A 19403-nucleotide genomic window follows, 5' to 3' on the forward strand; every position below is an offset into this window, starting at 1 on the left:
GTGGAAGATCAAATGTGGCCATGTGAGTCAGCCGGTAGTAGGCTTTGTACAATCTCAAATTCCAGATTAATCTGAAGAAAATGAACTTGTTCTCATGAAAATTCACCCTTTGTATTTCTTATGAATTTATTGCTTAATGAGTGTATATACTTCTTTCTATAATTGTTCCTGGATTTTGTAGATGCAAAATATTCTAAAAGAATTAACTAAGCCTAGGGAAAATCCTTTTACATAGTAAGTATACAAAAGATCTCTGAGTATACATACCTCAGGGCCTTTGAACTATTTGTTTTCAAAGTTCTAGTCTTTCTTCCTTCAGGCCTGAGCACAAATGTTGTATCAGAGAGAACTTTGCTGACCACCATATATAAATAGAACCTCTCTCACAATTTTGCCATTCCATCTTCTTCATCCAGATTTAATTTTTTCATAACATTTATCACCAACTTCTTTTTCAGTTTTACTGAGATATAATTGACATACAGCACTGTATAAGTTTAAGGTATACAGCATAATGATTTGACTTACATATATCATGAAATGATTACCACAATACACTTTTAACTTTATCTTGGAGCTTGCTCAGGTATTATGGCTGTATAATATTCCATTGTGCAGTACTGTCTTAATTTAAATAATTTTACATGGACATGTAGATTGTTCTCAGTCTTCTCCTGCTCCAAACAATCTTGCAATGGATAAACTTGTATACGTGTTATTTCACACATACGTAAATACACCTGTAAGATAAATCCCTAGATATGCCTTTAGATATTAGAGTGATAAATAACACTCTTCATCTTCACCCAGGTTTCTGAGCCAATTGAGACATAAATCAAAAGCATTAGGCAGATAGGTGATCAAAAGTATGACCTTTATTACTGATAAGATCTGATGCTAAAGAATGTGACTTACATTTACTTACAAAAGAGGGCTTCCTAATTCTGAATCTCTCCATTTAATCATAGGTAATGTTGGTCACCTACAGGCCTCTCAGAACAGGTTTTGGAGAGAGAAAGGGCTTAGTGGAGCCTTCCCTGTTTATTCTTTACAAATGTAATAATTATAATAGAAAAGTCATCCCTGGTGCAGTCATTATGGAAAACAGTATGGAGATACTTCAGGAAATTAAAAACAGAATGACCATAAGACCTAGAAATTTCACTTGCAGGTATTTATCTGAAGAAAATTAAAACATCAATTAGAAAGGACACAAGCATTATTTACAACAGCCAAAATATGGAAGCAATCTAAATGCCAATCAATAGATAAATGGATAAAGAAGATTTTGTATATATTAATATAACAGAATATCACTCAGCCAAAAGAATGAAATCTTGCCATTTGTGACAACATGAATGGACCTTGAGGGTATTATGCTAAGTGAAATAAATCATGAAAAGACAAATACTGTATGATTTCACTTATATGTGGAATCTAAGAAACAAATGAATAAATGTAGCAAAACAGAAATGGTTGTAAATATAGAGAACAAACAGGTGGTTGCCAGAAGGTGGGGAAGTGAAAGGAGGAAAGAAATAGATGAAGGATATTAAGAGGTACAAACTTCCAGTTGCAAAATAAATGAGTCACAGATATAAAAAATACATTGTGGGGAATATAGTCAATAAATGTAATACTTTGGTGATATAACTAGACTTACTGTGATTATTTTGAAATATGGAATCACTATGTTGTCTATCAGGAAGTAATAAAGTGTGGTGGGTCAATTTACTTCAAAAACAAACTCATAGAAAAAGAGGTCAAATTTGTAATTACTAGAGAGAGGAGGTGGGGTGGGGGAATTGGATAAAGACAGTTAAAAGATACAAACTTCAATTTACAAGGTAAATAAGTACTAGGAAATGTGCAATGTGCAACATGATAAATACAATTAACACTGCTGTATGTTAGATATAAAAGTTTTTAGGAGAGTAAATTCTAAGAGTTCTCATCACAAAGAAAAGGTCTTACATATTTCTCTAAATTTTTATCTATATAAGATGATGGATGGTCACTAAACTTACTGTGATGATCATTCTGTGATGTATGTCAAATCTTTGTGTAGTAGATCTTAATGTTACACACTGCTGTATGTCACATGTCACATATCTCAAAAAAAAACAGGAATTCAAAAACGTACAACAGCAACATGATAGCCATTCCTCCTTCTCCAGGAAGAAGCATGGCGGGGGTGTTAAGCTAGTAGAGCTACTTCCACGTGGAAGGGCCATTGGGAGAGGGGAAGACATGTTCCCTCCTAACAAGGAACTCTTCTGACCTTTTTTAAAAGTCTACAAATAATAAATGCTGAAGAGGGTATGGAGAAAAAGGAGCCCTCCTACACTGTTGGTGGGAATGTAAATTGATACAGCCACTATGGAATACGGTATGGAGGTTTCTTGAACAACTACAAAAAGAGTTACCATGTGACCCTGCAAACTGTTGTGTTGAAGACTCTTGAGAGTCCCTTGGACTGCAAGGAGATCCAAACAGTCAATCCTAAAGGAAATCAACTCTGAATATTCATTGGAAGGACTGATGCTGAAGCTGAAACTCCAATACTTTGGCCACCTGATGTGAAGAGATGACTCTCTGGAAAAGACCCTGATGCTGGGAAAAACTGAAGGCAAGAGAAGGGGACAAAAGAGGACAAGACGGTTGGATGGCATCACCAACTCAATGGACATAGGTTTGAGCAAACTCTGGGAAGTAGTGAAGGACCGGGAATCCTGGTGTGCTGCAATCCATGGCACTGCAGAATTCGACACGACTGAGAGACTGAACAACGACACAACTCCTGCCTGGTGAGCACCAGTATAGGCCCAGGCACATATGAAAATGTAATATAAAATTTTCCAATTATCTGGTTTTCTATTCACGTTTCAGTACCTGAGGTTTTAACCTTGCTTCTTTATCTTGAAATATAGCACACCAGATTTTAATTATAGTAACTTATAATAGCTTTATAGCATTTTAATATCTGGCAGAGACTGTTAATGGTTCTAGTATCTGTTACCCCCTTCTTTCTGTCTGTAACAAGACTGTAAGCTTTTACCTGAGCATGTGACTCTCCATCTTTGTATCCACCTATAACAGCACACGTGCATACTACTGCAGGACATAGACTTTATCTCCAAATAAAATGGAGAGTCATCACAGGGATTTGCACAGAGGAGTGACATGATCAGGGTATTTCTGTTATCAGCAGGGATTTATTTGCTCATCAGCAAAATCTGGTGAGTACAAGGCAAGGCATTTCTCAAATAGAACCAGAGCAGAACTAAAGCTGCTCTGCAGGTTGAGACTAGGATGACAGAGAACTGAGTGGGTGGCTCTCCCTTCACTTCACTCCAGTTCTTCTAAATGTTTGGGTTTTACAGAAAGGGAAGGAGCCTGATGAGAGTTTCAGATCTTAGATTTATGAGACAGGATGTTATGCTGCTTCCAGAGATGTCTTTTTTTTTACTTTCTGGCAGTTGTTTTCTCATAAAACTTTGAGCTTCCTCATTGAAAAATATTTCAAAGCTTCAGCTCATCCACTGCAATGGCCAGGAACATCTTTATTTATAACTTATGGAGTAAAAACACAGGTTCAAAAATAAATAAATTTTTTAAAAAGTAGGTTCACAGAAGGCGGATGTCATTATGGAAAGATGCCCAGTTAGAACTACTTTTTAAAACATTACAGGTGCACTGATGAAAAACACAAATAGGAAATATAAAGCCACGAAACACACTGGAAGAGTGAAGTTGCATCCAGCCAAGAGAATAATAATTTATACTGGGCACAATTTTGATTTAAACTTTCTAACAATTCTGTGAACTAAGTGTGTGCTGTGATTTTGGTGGAGCTGAGGAAATGTTTGGACACAGTGGGGCTTCTAAACAGTGGGCAATTTCAGCCCCAAACCTTCTAAGAGAACTTCCTTCTTGTTTAAAAGACCAAGGACTCTATCATGTTGCCTTCCTAACTTCTTTTAAAAGCAAAGATTAAAAAAACAAAAACAGATACATTGTTAAACCAGTAACTTTGGGTTTCCATTCAAACTTAAGGACCACTGGAAAATAATTGTATGTGTCCTTTGTGGTGTTGGAGAAGACTCTTGAGAGTGCCTTGGACTGCAAGCAGATCCAACCAGTCAATTCTAAAGGAAATCAATCCTGAATATTGGAAGCACTGAAGCTGAAGCTGAAGCTCCAATACTTTGGCCACCTGATGCAAAGAACTGACTCATTGGAAAAGACCCTGATGCTGGGAAAGATTGAAAGTGGGAGGAGAAGGGGATGACAGAGGATGGTATGGTTGGATGACGTCACCAACTTAATGGACATGAGTTTGAGTAAGCTCCGGGAGTTGATGGACAGGGAAGCCTGGCATGCCACAGTCCATGGGGTCACAGAGAGTTGGACACAACTGAGCGACTGAACTGAATTTTGTGTTCTCTGGACCTGCAGTTAGGCTGAGTGGGAAACGTTATCCAAAGAAGTCTTATAAGCTCTTGGCTGAGCCTCCAAAAATAAATGTCTTTTGCTAGAAATTAGAGGATATAAAAGCAGAAATAAGCTCTAATAAGGACTGTATTTCAGAAACTTTTAAAAATTATGAAGAACAAAGTGCTCTAAAACTTCACTTTCAGTGTACGTTTAGAGTTCCTGACTGGGATTAGTTACCATTCTTTTCTTCTGTCTGATGTAAAGTCTCAGGTGGTAGTTAGTCAGTTTCAACCTCACCTCCCCATTTACTTTCTATTTGGAATTTTGAAGAGGTCCAAAATTATTGAAAATTTATACCCAAAATGCTTGTTGGTATTATTATTCTGAGAATGATGTGTGTGTGTGTGTGTGTGTGTGTGTGTGTGTGTGTGAGAGAGAGAGAGAGAAGTGGAATAATGAATTATAAAGTGATTTTTTAATTCTGTTATGCCAGGTGACTTTGACAACCAGGATACTTTCTGTGAAAAAAGGGATATAGATATTGGGCTAGAAAAGACTAGGTAAATACCCTGTGGAGCTTTTACCACTTCCTGACGATGCTGGGACCTTAGAAATTTTTAACTGTAATTATTTCTCTCCTGTATTTAGTATTTTTATTATTATGCGTTTTAATTTTAGGCCTAGAAACATGGGACAATCTAGTAGCAATAAGCATCCGTAGCATCCAGACTATGGTCTTGAAATACCAGTTTTCACTGCAAGAAATCAGGGCTACTTGGAGAAATGGCTGATTACAGGTTTGAGGTGAGAAATGTTCAAGATGAGCCAGGAGAATCTTGTCACACCAGATAGCAAAGGAACTGTCAAAAACTACTGGGGCTGTGCCAAAAGGAACTGGGAAGCAATCTGCAGAGCCTTTCACTGGCTCATGATGATAAACAGAGCATCAATAAGAGTAACGGCAATGGACTGAAAGATGCTAAGTGTATTTAAATCCATGAGTTCATAATGATTTAAAAAAACAATAAATCTAATAAATCACCTTTGAAGGATGCTAACAACTATTCATTTTGCAAACTGATACATAAAGTTAGGAATCAAGCCATTTCTTCTACCTTTCCCATACAAACTATACCTCCAGGTAAACAACTAGTAAGTGAAGGAAGGTTTCTCTTTATAGAAATATTTCAACAAATACACCAAGAAGAGAGAGCACTGGAAATCACCATTTTGCAACCCCTAATAAATTAAGGATTGGGTGTTGAGCATCTATGGCTGCTAACATCTGAAAGAGACAATTATGTCGTTTGATGAAGGAACACACCACCACCTGTGAAGCAGTTTTGACCAAAAAAAGAAAAGAAAAATGAAATCTGAATCTGATTAAGCTTCTGGATCTAACTACAAACTTACAGGAAACTTGGAGGACAGAAGAACATGCTAAACTACACAATAGGAACACAATCAGTACAATGTCAACCCTGGAAAAACAGAATAAATGACCTAGCTTCTTCAACAAATAAATTGCAAGGAGTTAAAGAAAGAAGAGCTGGATGGGGAACTTATAGATTAAGAGACCTTAAAAAGTTTTTCATGCGTGTGAAAATAAAGGTTAATGTGCCCTTAAGCAAGTATCCTAGATCTTGATCCTATTTCACTTGCAGTTTAAAAATAAGATTTGTGAGAAACAGCAACTTTCAAAATTTTGATATTTAAAGTCTTAATTAAGTCATACTTAAAATCATCTCCACAACTTTAATTATTTTGTAAAATAGTGTTTGCCCCCCCCACACCCAAAGCAATGGCTTACATTTAATTACAATAAAATATTTCTCAGTCATACAACAATGATTTGGAACTTGGAACAATTCCAACTGAGATGTTTATCTTTCTTAATCCTTTCTTGGTACATATATCAAGAGCAAAAACCAAAGAAATTTGGCAGAAAACAGAAGCTGGAAATAAAACATCTCAGATCACAAACTATTTTTCAAGATCCTTTACCTCCAGATACTTTTCTGTAAAACTGATACCATCATCCTTCAGAAAAAAAGTATGCAGAATATACAGATGAAATGTTAGACCCTGAGAAGACTAAGATGGGCTTCATGATCTCAAAGTTACCCAAGAGACATAATATGGACATATAAATGTCAAATTCTTTAAATGTGACAATGGGAGTTGTACTGTGGCTGAAACAGTTAGGAAAGAATTTCCAGTGGCTAGGCTGGGGTCAGGATTTTATAAGATCTGGATGAGCTGAAAAGGAGGTGAAGACGATTCTAACTGTTCTCATCTGTTCATAAAAGAGCTCTCTAAAGTACTACTGGATAAAAAAAATATTGGTTCAGCATTAAATGCAGATATTCTTAAAGGCAATAAAATTGTCTATTATTCAGTTACAGGATGAAATAGTCTATAATTCAGTTGTTTCATTAATTCAGAAGCTTAACTGTTCTTCAGTTCAACTGGCCCCAATTCAAGCAGCTTTACCATATATACAGTGATTTATTTATTTTTATTGAAAATACAAAGTAATATTAAAGTATTTAAATAATTTAAAAATCATTCCATATCCCCTACACTAACACAGTGAATTTCAGTTCTGCATATTACTTTCCACATGCATGAAGATTTTATAGTCATAATGATAGTGTGCATATCATTTTATATTGTGCTTACTTTACTTTTCATATAACAGACATGTCCACGTTTCCACACAGTATTCTGAACAATTATTTTAATGGCCGTATAAGACTTCACTCTTTTTATTAACCCACTTTCTTATTTGACATTTAGATTATTTCCAATTTTTTGTTATTGAAAATAATGCAGACATAAGCGACCTCATGCTTTTATCTTTCTGTTTGTTATGCTTTAGGTTACAATATCAAGGAGTAAAATTTATGAGGAAAAGATATGGTCATTATTATGGCCCTTTCTATGTAGTACCATATTTATTCCCAAAGGGTTATATCTACTTAAAATGCCTTTTGAAACGAGTTCATTAAACAGGTTCCTTCTAAAATTTAAAAATAAGTCAGAAGAATTAGGTAGTTTTACACTTACATATTTAAGGTTAAAAATAATTATTGCCTCTTAAAAAATGATGAGTGTGGGTAGATGATCTAACAGATTTTACTAAGTTTAGATGAATTAAGCAAAGCTTCCAAACTTTTCTCAAGTTACAGCACACTTGGAAAGTGATATGGTAGGTATGATGGAGAAAATGGACAAAGATGTTTCTGGCCCAGAAGCTGCAGCCAACCAGACCACCTCAGGCAACCCCAAGAGATGCAGGATCCATGTCTAGGCACCTCTGTCACCCACAGTACCAGTGTGCCTGGGAAGGGAAGCTCCAACTAACAGTGGGTTAAGTGACTCAATCCAAGTCACAACATCTAGTTAGTGGAAAATGAATTCAAATTTCTTTTCATCAATGTATTTTCTACTATATTACAATGTTCTACATGCTTTCCAGCTCAAAGTTCAATTTCATATGCAGACACATATCTATACTTATGAACAAAGAGCATTTTCTAACATGCTTAAATTAAAGCTACCTAAACTAGCAATTTACATCAAAGCTGAAAATTAAAAATAGTTCTTAGGATCAGCAGATATTCAACTACTTTCTCTGCAGTTTTTCATATTTTCCATTCTTTTAGTTTGTAAACTCTATGAATAGTAATAATCTTCTGCACAGTATCTTGTATATCTCTGTTGTCAGTAAATAATCATAACAATAAATAATACACACTACGAAGGAAAAACACTAAAGTCCATTCTAAATAATTCTAAAGGTGGAAAAAAAAAAGCTTAAGTGTTGATTTTGTAGAGGTAGAGAATATTCCTCCTTATATTTCAAATTCCTTGCTAGCTAAGTGGAAACAATGTACACTATTACATTACAGGATCATAAGAGACATCTCATTCCACAGAATGATTTTGACCTACACCCAGTGTTGCTGCTACCAGGAGAAAAAATTTGCTACAAAGGCATTTCACCTTTTACCAAGTGTCCAGCATTCCAAATCACCTTTGATGAGCAAAGATTATAGGTGTTGACTCTATTGATTTATTCAACTGTAAATATACAAAAGATTTTTCTTGACCATTAATCACTAGGTTGAGGTGTAGAGTGGGGGTTAGGAATAAGAATTTACCTGTTATGTGCCAGGCCACAGTAACAAGTAAGAGACTCCAAACCCTACATTCTTTTCTTACTACACCATGAAACAGTGATTACTTGGTCATTTCTTTGGACTTGATCAGACGTTATACACACAAACACACCCATGGGACCTCATGGCACTTGGAAGATTACCCACAATTTCCCACTTATTAAGATCTGGATCGTATTTCTCAATGCTCTGAAGATACGTCCCCTTTGAGTAGGAATAGCCCCCAGTGACATAAATGCATCCATTCATGATGACGGCACCACACTCCATCCTCCTTTCCATCATGGGAGCGATCTCTCTCCATTCATTCTGTTCAGGGTCATAGCATTCTGCGATTGTAGTTTGTCCACCAACTAGATAGAGCTTATTTTCAAATGGAACTGAACACAATCCATATTCTATTAAAAAGAAAAAAAAGAGCACATTTTTATTAGGGTAAACAAACAGAAGAGATACCTTAGGGTAGTGATGTAATAATGCTTTACAATTTGGCTTACAAAAATAGAGTAGTTGTGACATTTTGATTCCAGCACTCACTACTGCAACACGGACCCTTAAAATCCACTCCCAGTCATCAGGTTCAGATGACTAGTTCCTGCCACTGTCTTTCAGATTATCCTTAAACTGGCTTCTCAGGGTGCTGGGAAGAACTCATCCTCAGACCACGACCCTTCTGGGAACTTCCCAGCACAGGCACCTTTTCTCTATGCCTGTGTGTAAAAGGTGTAGCAGCAGAGTCCCTCTGCCATGAACACGTCCTAGGTAACTGGTGTAGGATCCTTCGGGTCTTAGCAGCTAACCCTGAGCTGGTACGTGCTGCCACAGATGCTTGCCTCTCTCATACTGCTGGTTAAGTTAAGGACACAAGAAGTTAGAGAAACACAAGCCAGTTTACTGGGGGAACTACAGTCTGTGACCTTTAGAAGCTGTGGAAGGTGCTCACAGGCAGAGGGCTGCTGTGTGAGGTCTGTGTCCTGGAGCTGGGAGTCCACTTCTTGGGGCTCAGCCTTCCAGGCTGTTTTAATTTCTTCCATTTTATCACCCTCCTCCACATCCAAACCTGCTGGCTGTTCAAGGCACTGGGATCTCTGGCAACTTCACTTCTCCCCCTTCTTCCCAGGGCTGTGACTAGGATGAGGCAAGTGATGTGCCTAGAGCACAAACCATGACGAGGTGCTTCCTCTCCAAGTTTCTCCTTCCGTTTTGTGCCTCAGGTGTCTCGCTTGCCTGACGCTAGTCCCAGCCCTGTTTCTAACATCCCAGGTCTTAGTGCTCACATCACTCCCAGCCTGGGAGTTCATTCTAAGGAATATCAACTACAGACCTGAAGGAAGAGCAGGAGTTGTCAGTGGGATGACTATTACAGCAAATAAATCAAGAGTTAGCTTTCCATTGCTGAGCTGTTCCTTCCGTCTGGAAGTCTTTTCTTTTCCCAGGTCTTTGCATAGCTGCCTGCTTCTCATCATTCAGTTCTCATCTGTCAACTCCTCACTGGGCCTTCTCCTGTCATCCAACCTGCAGGAACCAGTCAGCTGTCTCTACCACACCACCCTACTTTAATTCTCTCTGTAGCGCGTCTCACGATCTGATGTGCTTCCTGTTTACAGTCTCTCTCTTCCTTCTAGCAGTGTAGGACCTGGGCCCTGCCCAATGCTCCATCCTATTTGGAGGATGGCAAATGTCTGGCACCTTGTAAGGACTCAGTAAACGCTTGTTGGATCAATGAATGAATTGTACCTTGTACCCTCTGTGCCCAAATATGCACTCCCAATACTTGATGGAAAAAAAACTTATAAGGCCTTCTTTAGAAAGAATGCACAATCATTCTTTGATTTCCCTGTAAGTAGGGAAGACAGGTTCTTCTCAGTAAAGCTGTTGCTATTTAGGCTTCAAAGCATAAGGAAAATTCTGAGAAGACTGGTATTTCTGCTTTGAGTCCACATGCTGATGTTCTCCAGTTTCTGACATCCAAGAATTATCCCACCTCTGAAAACCCATTTATTCCTTTTCAGTTAAATAAATCTAGAATTTTTATAGGATTTCATTGTTTTTGGAGTACTTGTGACATATTATTTATATAAATTATGAGTCATTCTGTTAAATGGTTGCTGTTAAAATTAATGATGATACAAAAATTGTATCAGTTGGTATAAATGATTCAACAGTGACTTTGTAGGCTATTTTTTAATTATTCAAATCTTACCAAAAAAATCATCATTTTGTGACTCACGTTAAAGAAGAATCTCAATCTTTCCATAGCAACAAAAATGCCCAAAATAAAGTGACTCCTGGCTCTCTACTCTGATTCATTGATGTATGTATCTGTTTTTGTGCCAGTACTATTCTCTTTTGATTATGCAGTTTTGTAGTATAGACCGAAGTCACTGATTCCTCCAACTCGGTTCTTTTTCAAAAGTGTTTTGGCTATTCAGGGTTTTCTGTCTTTCCATGCAAATTTTAAAGTTATTTGTTCTAGTTCTAAAAATACCCTTGGTGTTTTGATAGGGATTGCACTGAATCTGTAGATTGCCTCAGGATAATGTGGTCATTTTAACAATATTAATTCTTCCAATCCATGAACACAGTATATCTTTCCATCTGTTTGCGTCATCTTCAATTGCTTTCATCAGTGCTTTAGTTTTCTGAGCACAGGTCTTTACCTCCTTAGGTAGGTTTATTCCCAGCCATTTTATTTTTTGATGCTATGGTAAATGAGATTGTTTATTTACTTTCTCTTTCATTGTTAGTGTATAGAAATGCAATAGATTTCTGTATGTTAATCCTGTATCCTTATAATCAATTCTTCTACAAGAAAGGAGGCAAGAATATACAATGGAGAAAAAAAAGTCTCTTCAATAAGTGGTGTGCTGGGAAAACTGGACAGCTACATGGAAAAGAATGAAATCAGAACACTGCCTCACACCATATACAAAAATAAACTCAAAATACAGTAAAGACTTAAATGTAAGGCTGTTTACTATAAAATTCTTAAAACATAAGCAGAACACTCTTTAACATAAATTGCATTAAGATCTTTTTCAATCCACCACTTAGAGTTCAGTTCAGTCGCTCAGTCGTGTCCGACTCTTTGCAACCACTTAGAGTAATGAAAATAAAAACAAAAATAAACAAATAGGACCTAACTAAACTTAAAAGCTTTTGCACAGCAAAGGAAGCATAAACAAAATGAAAAGACAACCCTCAGAATGGGAGAAAGTATATGCAAATGAAGCAACTTACAAAAGATTAATCTCCAAAATACATAAAGAGCTTGTGTGACTCAATATCAAACAAACAAACAACCCAATCAAAAAATGGGCAGAAGACCTAAACAGACATTTCTCCAAAGAAGACATATGGCTAAAAAGCATATAAAAAGATGTTCATTATCACCAATTATTCAGCTCAGTTCAGTCGCTCAGTTGTGTCCGACTCTTTGTGACCCCATGAATTGCAGCACGCCAGGCCTCCCTGTCCATCACCAACTCCCGGAGTTCACTCAAACCCATGTCCATCGAGGCGGTGATGCCATCCAGCCATCTCATCCTCTGTCGTCCCCTTCTCCTCCTGCCCCCAATCCCTCCCAGCATCAGGGTCTTTTCCAATGAGTCAACTCTTCGCATGAGGTGGCCAATTATTAGAGAAATGCAAATCAAAACCACAATGCAGTATTACCTCACACTGGTCAGAATAGCTATCATCAAAAAATCTACAAACAATAAATGCTGACAAAGATGTGGAAAAAATAGAACCTTCCTATATTGTTGGTGGGAATGCAAATTGGTATAGCTACTACGGAGAACAGTATGGAGGTCCTTGAAAAACTATCATAGAACTACCATATCTTCCAGAAATCCCATTCCTAAGCATACATCTGGAGAAAACCATGATTTGAAAAGATACATGCACCCCAATGTTCATTGTAGCACTATTTACAATAGCCAAGACATAGAAGCAACTTAATGTCTATCGAGACATGAATGGATAAAGACGTGATATATTTATACAATAGAATATTACTCAGCCATAAAAAGGAATAAAATAATGCAACATAGATAGATCTAGAGATAATCATATTAAGTGAAGGAAAGTAGACAAATACCATGTGATATCACTTACATGTAGAATCTAAAAAAATGATAGAAATGAACTTATTTACAAAATAGAAATAGACTCACAGACATAGAAAACACACTACGGTTACCAGAGTGGGTAGTGAGATAATTAGGAGTTTGGGGATTAACATAAACATACTACCATATATACAACAGGTGAACAATATGGACTTATTGTATAGCACAGGGAACTCTACTCAATACTCTGTAAATGGTCTATATGGGGAAAGAATCTAAATGAGACTGGAGATATACATGTATATAACTGGTTCACTTTGCTGTATACCTGAAACTAACACAATATTGTAAATCAATTAAACTTCAATAAAAATGAACAAATAAACATTTTTTTTAAATGACAAAGCAAAAAACACAATGGATGAACAGATAAAAAAGATATGGTGTGTATATATATGTGTGTGTATGTGTGTGTGTGTATATATATAAATAAAAAGGAATACTATTCCACAATAAAAAAGAATGAAATTTTGCCATTGGCAACAATGGATGGATTTGGAAAGTATTAGGGCTTCCCAGGTAGCACTAATGGTAAAGAACTCTCCTGCCAATGCAGGTAAACATAAGAGACGCAGGTTCGATCCCTGAGTTGGGACGATCCCCTGGAGGCGGGCATGGCAACTCACACCAGTATTCTTGCCTGGAGAATCCCATGGACAGAGGAGCCTGGTGGGCCATGGTCCATAGGGTCTCAAAGAGTCAGATAGGACTGAAGCAATTTAGCACACATGGAGAAAATTATGCTAAGTGAAACAAGGCAGACAGAGAAAGACAAATATTGCTTGAATCACTTATATGTGGAATCTAAAATATAAAACAAGCTAGGAGAAGGCAATGGCAACCCACTCCAGGACTCTTGCCTGGAAAATCCCATGGGCGGAGGAGCCTGGTGGGCTGCAGTCCATGGGATCACGAAGAGTCGGACATGACTGAGTGACTTCCCTTTCATTTTCGTGCATTGGAGAAGGAAATGGCAACCCACTCCAGCGAATGTTCTTGCCTGGAGAATCCCAGGGACGGGGGAGCCTGGTGGGCTGCCGTCTATGGGGTCGCACAGAGTTGGACACGACTGAAGCAACTTAGCAGCAGCAGCAGCAATGAATACAACAAAAAAGAACCAGACTCACAGATCTAGAGAACAAACTGGTGGTTACCAGTGGGGAGAGGGAATGGGGGAGGAGCAAGATGGGGTAGGAGATTAAGAAAGTACCAACTATTATGTATAAAATAAATAGGCTAGAAGGATATATTGTAAAACACAGGGAATACAGCCAATATTTTATAATAACTATAGAGTATAAAAAATTTTTAATTGTAAATCACTATGTTATACATCTAGAACTTATATTGTACATAAACTACATCTCAGTTTTTAAAAAGTATAAAAATAAAGTGATTCCTGGTATTTTTTCCCATTACCCAAATGCAACATAATGTTCTGTTATAGTTGGTGGAAACCTGCTCAGCTGTAACTGACTTTTTTCTTATTGGTCTCTCTATGAAGCTACTGAGGCTATGATACTGTATCTTGTTTATCGAGCTCCTAGCACTGTACACAGCATTAGAAAGCACTCAGCAAATATCTGTTGGACAAATGAATGAATGAGCAGTTTCAAACCCAGTATGAAAATAGCTCAGAGTTTACACACAAATGTTCACTATAAAAACATGGCAGTCGATATTCAGTTTTACAAGAGTGATCGGAACAAAGCCACGCAGGCATTCAGAAACAACCATAATATTTTCATGTATTCAATATCCACTTTAAAAAAATGCTTTAAAAATTTTACTTAAGATTTTTTTTCTCACTGAAAAGAACTGTAAAGCTTATCTAATCTAACTTCCTTATTTTGCTGGAAAGTAAGACCCAAGAGCTTAAGCTGCTGCCCAAGATTAGACAAGTAAATAAATCGCAGAGCCAAGAGAGAACATTCTCCCCATTGGACACAGCTCTCCACGGATTTTTCTTCCCTATCACTTACTGCTTCTCCTGGGTTATCTTCACACATTCTTCTTTCTTTCTCAGCTCATCCTTTAACTAATGCTGTTTCTCAAGATTCTGCTCATTTATGTGTTATTAGTCCCAGCCTCCCAAGGCATCTTATTCACCTCCACACCTGGCCATCATCTCTAAGCAAACAATGCCCAGGTCTCTGTATTTACCCACAGTCTTCCTCCTACTGCAGAACCACACTTCCCATTGCTTTCTGGACAGATCTTCTAAGTTGTATTAGTTGTCCAGTTGTGCCCAACTCTTTGCAACCCCATGGACTCTAGCCCAGCAGGCTCCTCTGTCCATGGAATTCTCCAGGCAAGAGTACTGGAACGGGTTGCCATTCCCTTCTCCAGGGGATCTTCCCAACCCAGGGATTGAACCCTGATCTCCTGCATTGCAGGCAGATTCTTTACTGTATGAGTAACTAGTTCTTGACATTTCACTCAAAACTGAGCTTGTCATCCCTCCACTTCTCCCCTCCCATTGGTTGCTACTTCAATGCTGCCAGTCAATGAGCCAGAGAGTCTTGCCCTTATCTCTAGTGTCCAATCACCCAGGGGGGTGATCACTACCATTCAATCAACGGTGAACCTACACTATTCCTCACACCTGCCTGTTTTCTACTCCTGCCACTGCAGGCTTTCAGTATTTCTCACCTGGCATATTATAGCTTTAGTAGGCCTCCCTGCCATCTTTCTCCCAGTCTACTCTCAAAGGAACTCTTTTCTTAAAACTAAAACTGACAATGCAGCATTCTCTTGCTCTGAAAACTTTGGTAGTTCTCTATTTTTAAAATTTATGGAGGCCATTCAAAGCCCTCTGTGACATGATTTTCAAATGAACTTTGTTATTCAGTCTCTCATTCTTCCCTCTTGTATCTCACTCACACTTCTACTCCCAAGAAGTGGAGTAAACCTGTAATTTTCCCATCAGCATTCCTTCATTGGCTAACTTTTCTGCCAGAAAGCCTAAATCATAACAACCTACTCCTCAGATCAGATCAGTCCCTCAGTCGTGTCCGACTCTGTGACCCCATGAATCGCAGCATGCCAGGCCTCCCTGTCCATCACCAACTCCCGGAATTCACTCAAACCCATGTCCATCGAGGCGGTGATGCCATCCAGCCATCTCATCCTCTGTTCTCCCCTTCTCCTCTTGCCCCCAATCCCTCCCAGCATCAGAGTCTTTTCCAATGATTCAACTCTTCCCATGAGGTGGCCAAAGTACTGGAGTTTCAGCTTTAGCATCATTCCTTCCAAAGAAATCCCAGGGCTGATCTCCTTCAGAATGGACTGGTTGGATCTCCTTGCAGTCCAAGGGACTCTCAAGAGCCTTCTCCAACACCACAGTTGGAAGCCTCCTAAGATTGTCAGATTCCCCTTAATCAGACTGACGCTCTCTCTACCCTCAATTTCAATAGCACCTATCTGTAAGATTGTGTTCCTGTTATGTATGTGTATTTACTACTATATTCTGTCTTCCTGTGGCAGTAAAATTAATCATCTTTAATGTCTCATGTAATAACTATCAATAGAATGGTATCTTTCCCAAGGTAAGGTCTCAATAAATGTTATCTTGAATTTGATGGAATTATACTCCCCTGTCTTCCAACTATACAAAGCAATCACCCTTAAAAGCATTAAGAAAGATAACATTTATATTACCTTTTAAAAGTAATAAGAGTCATTTAGTTGCAGTCTAAGCTACATATCTATAAGGTACACTCATGACTGGCATTTTACAGTCCTCAGGAGGTGCTCCTAAAACGTATAGGAAGCACGTTGTTGTTCAGTTACTAAGTCACATCTGACTCTTTTGCGAGCCCATAGTCCTCCTCTGTCCATGAGATTTCCCAGTCAAGAATACTGGGGTGGGCTGCCATTTCCTTCTCCTGGAGATCTTCCCAACCCAGGGATTGAACTGCATCTCCTACATTGGCAGGCGGATTCTTTACCACTGAGCCACCTGGGAAGCCCCATAGGTAGCATGCTGCTGCTGCTGCTACTGCTGCTAAGTCACTTCAGTCGTGTCCGACTCTGTGCAACCCCATAGACAGCAGCCCACCAGGCTCTGCCGTCCCCGGGATTCTCCAGGCAAGAACACTGGAGTGGGTTGCCATTTCCTTCTCCAGTGCATGAAAGTGAAAACGGAAAGTGAAGTCACTCAGTTGTGTCCGACTCTTCGCGACCCCATGGGCTGCAGCCTACCAGGCTCCTCCGTCCATGGGATTTTCCAGGCAAGAACACTGGAGTGGGGTGCCATTATTGGAAGCATAAGTTGCTATAATTCAGAGGATGTAGATCCAAACGCTTCCCAGGGCCAAGGAGATAACAGATTAGCCGAATGAAGCAGGCTAGGGGTAAGAAATACAGCAGCCCTGCTCAAGGTCTATGATGTGATAAGCATGGAATAGACTGTGGTGAAATGGAAGCCTCATCTGAAGGGAATAGCCACTACCTGGCCCCAGTGATTGTTGGCAGGAAGGAATATGATGACAGATCTTGCAATTTTCCTAAAGGCCAGAAATGATGATTTTTATTTGAAATCTCCTGAATTTTAAATATTGATAACAAGCCAGTTAAAAAATATTTTGAACACTGTGAGAGCCAAACAGAAGATATACAACATAGGTGATAATATGATATCTTCATTTCTCATTTTATGTTCAACATGAATCAAAATGCTCCATGTGGAATTCTATGTTTGCAGGGATTGATACTGTAATTTAATATTCATTTCTGACTGATTTTTCAACTTGCCATGGCTTTACATCCTTCGGCTTAAGTCTTACTAAGCCACCTGGAGTGGCTCTCCATCAGTCAACAAGCCATATCCAGTTTAAGTGTGTTATGGAAGATTTATTTTTAAAGGAATCCCTTTATGAAATATAAATTAAGCCTCTTATGTAGACCCCTCTGATTCGTTGATCTGACTTTTCATATGCTGGATCTTCTTTGTAAAGATAAGTCAGAATAATATCTAACTTAGGTTAACATGAGGATCAAATGAAGTAACAGTGTAGTTGTTCAGAGCTTGGGCTCCCAGCCAGGCTGCCTGGATCTGAAACTCACAACAGCCTAGCTGACCATGGGCAACCTATTCACTGTCTGTGTGCCTCAGTGACCTATAAAACAGTAGTAGTATCTAGTTCACAGGACTGCTGTGGCTCAGATGGTAAAGAATCTGCCTGCAATGCAGGAGACCTGGGTTTGAGCCCTGGGTTGGGAAGATCCCCTGGAGAGGGCATGGCAACCCACTCCAGTATTCTTGCTTGGAGAATCCCATGGACAGAAGAGCTTGATGGGCTACAGTCTGTGGGTTTGCAAAGAGTCGCACATGACTCAGTGATTAACACTTTCACTGGATTAATACATGTGAAAGTACTGGAAAAGTTAGTGCCTGGCACATACTTGGGCTTCCCTGGTGGCTCAGAGGGTAAAGCATCTAATCTTAGCTATTACAGGCATACCTTGAAGAAAGTGAAGTTTGGTCAGAACATAGTAATAAAGTGAGCATCACAATAAAGGGTCCACACAAATTTTCTGGTTTCCCAGGGCATAAAAAGTTATGGTTACACTATACTGTAGTTTATCGCAGAAGGCGATGGCACCCCACTCCAGTACTGTTGCCTGGAAAATCCCATGGATGGAGGAGCCTGGTAGGCTGCAGTCCATGGGGTCGCTAAGAGTCGGACACGACTGAGCGACTTCACTTTCACTTTTTACTTTCATGCACTGGAGAAGGAAATGGCAACCCACTCCAGTGTTCTTGCCTGGAGAATCCCAGGGACGGGGGAGCCTGGTGGGCTGCCATCTATGGGGTCGCACAGAGTCAGACACAACTGAAGTGACTTAGCAGCAGCAGCAGCATAATGTTTTATGTCTATAAAACAATAGATATATATTAATTTTTAAATATTGTATTGCTAAAAATGCCAGTTCAATTAGAATAGAATATCCAAGACTGCTGATCAAAGATCACCAGAACAAATATAACAATTATGAAAAAGTTTGAAAACATTGCAAGAATTACCAAAATGTGACAGGACACAGTGAGCAAAGGCCATTGGGAAAATGGCACTGACAGAATTCTCAAGGCAGGGTTGCCACAAACCTTCAATGTGTACAAAATGCAATGTCTACAAAGCACAAAACAACAAGGCATGCCTGCATTCAATATGACTGTTACTGTTATTCTCTACCATAATTTCACTAGTTATAATAGAAAGTTGTGGGGATTCTAGGATAATGTATCTGAACTACTAGGAGATGGATGACTGCCTCCATGATGTCTTCAAGAGCCAGGACCGAATCTGGCTGATCGTTGTGGAAGTCCTGTACGTGGAGACACAGACCCAGCTTCAGGTGTGCTCGCCCTGAACTGTGAGATGACGCAACACACATGACCCACGGGCGAACTAGCTGCACTGGTTAAAAGCAGCAGAGCTTGCTCCCTTCCAGAGAGGAAGACTACTTACTGGTTATGCCACAGGTTAATGCACTCAAACTTCCTGACTTTGAATCCTGACCCACCACTTCCAAACCGTGACCTTGGCAAAGCTACTTACCCTTTCTAAGCCTCCATTTTCAAATATGTAACCAACTCACAGGGCTGTAGTTAGAATTTAAGGTAGTATTTCATGCCAAGTGCTTA

General features: G+C 38.9%; 1 protein-coding gene across 3 annotated transcripts in view; it reads right to left on the reverse strand.

Annotated features, from left to right (window-relative positions):
• Positions 1 to 830: 830 nt before the first annotated feature.
• Positions 831 to 19403, reverse strand: part of KLHL23 (kelch like family member 23) — a 36617-nt gene continuing 18044 nt past the window's right edge. For all 3 annotated transcript variants that reach the window (XM_055572302.1, XM_055572303.1, XM_055572304.1), the window contains exon 4: positions 831 to 9019. In XM_055572302.1, coding sequence (XP_055428277.1) covers positions 8709 to 9019 — 311 coding nt within the window. In that variant the 3' untranslated portion in view covers positions 831 to 8708. The remainder of the gene's footprint in view (positions 9020 to 19403) is intronic.

This window comes from Bubalus kerabau, chromosome 3 (assembly GCF_029407905.1).
Source record: "Bubalus kerabau isolate K-KA32 ecotype Philippines breed swamp buffalo chromosome 3, PCC_UOA_SB_1v2, whole genome shotgun sequence".
Lineage (NCBI taxonomy): Eukaryota > Metazoa > Chordata > Mammalia > Artiodactyla > Bovidae > Bubalus > Bubalus kerabau.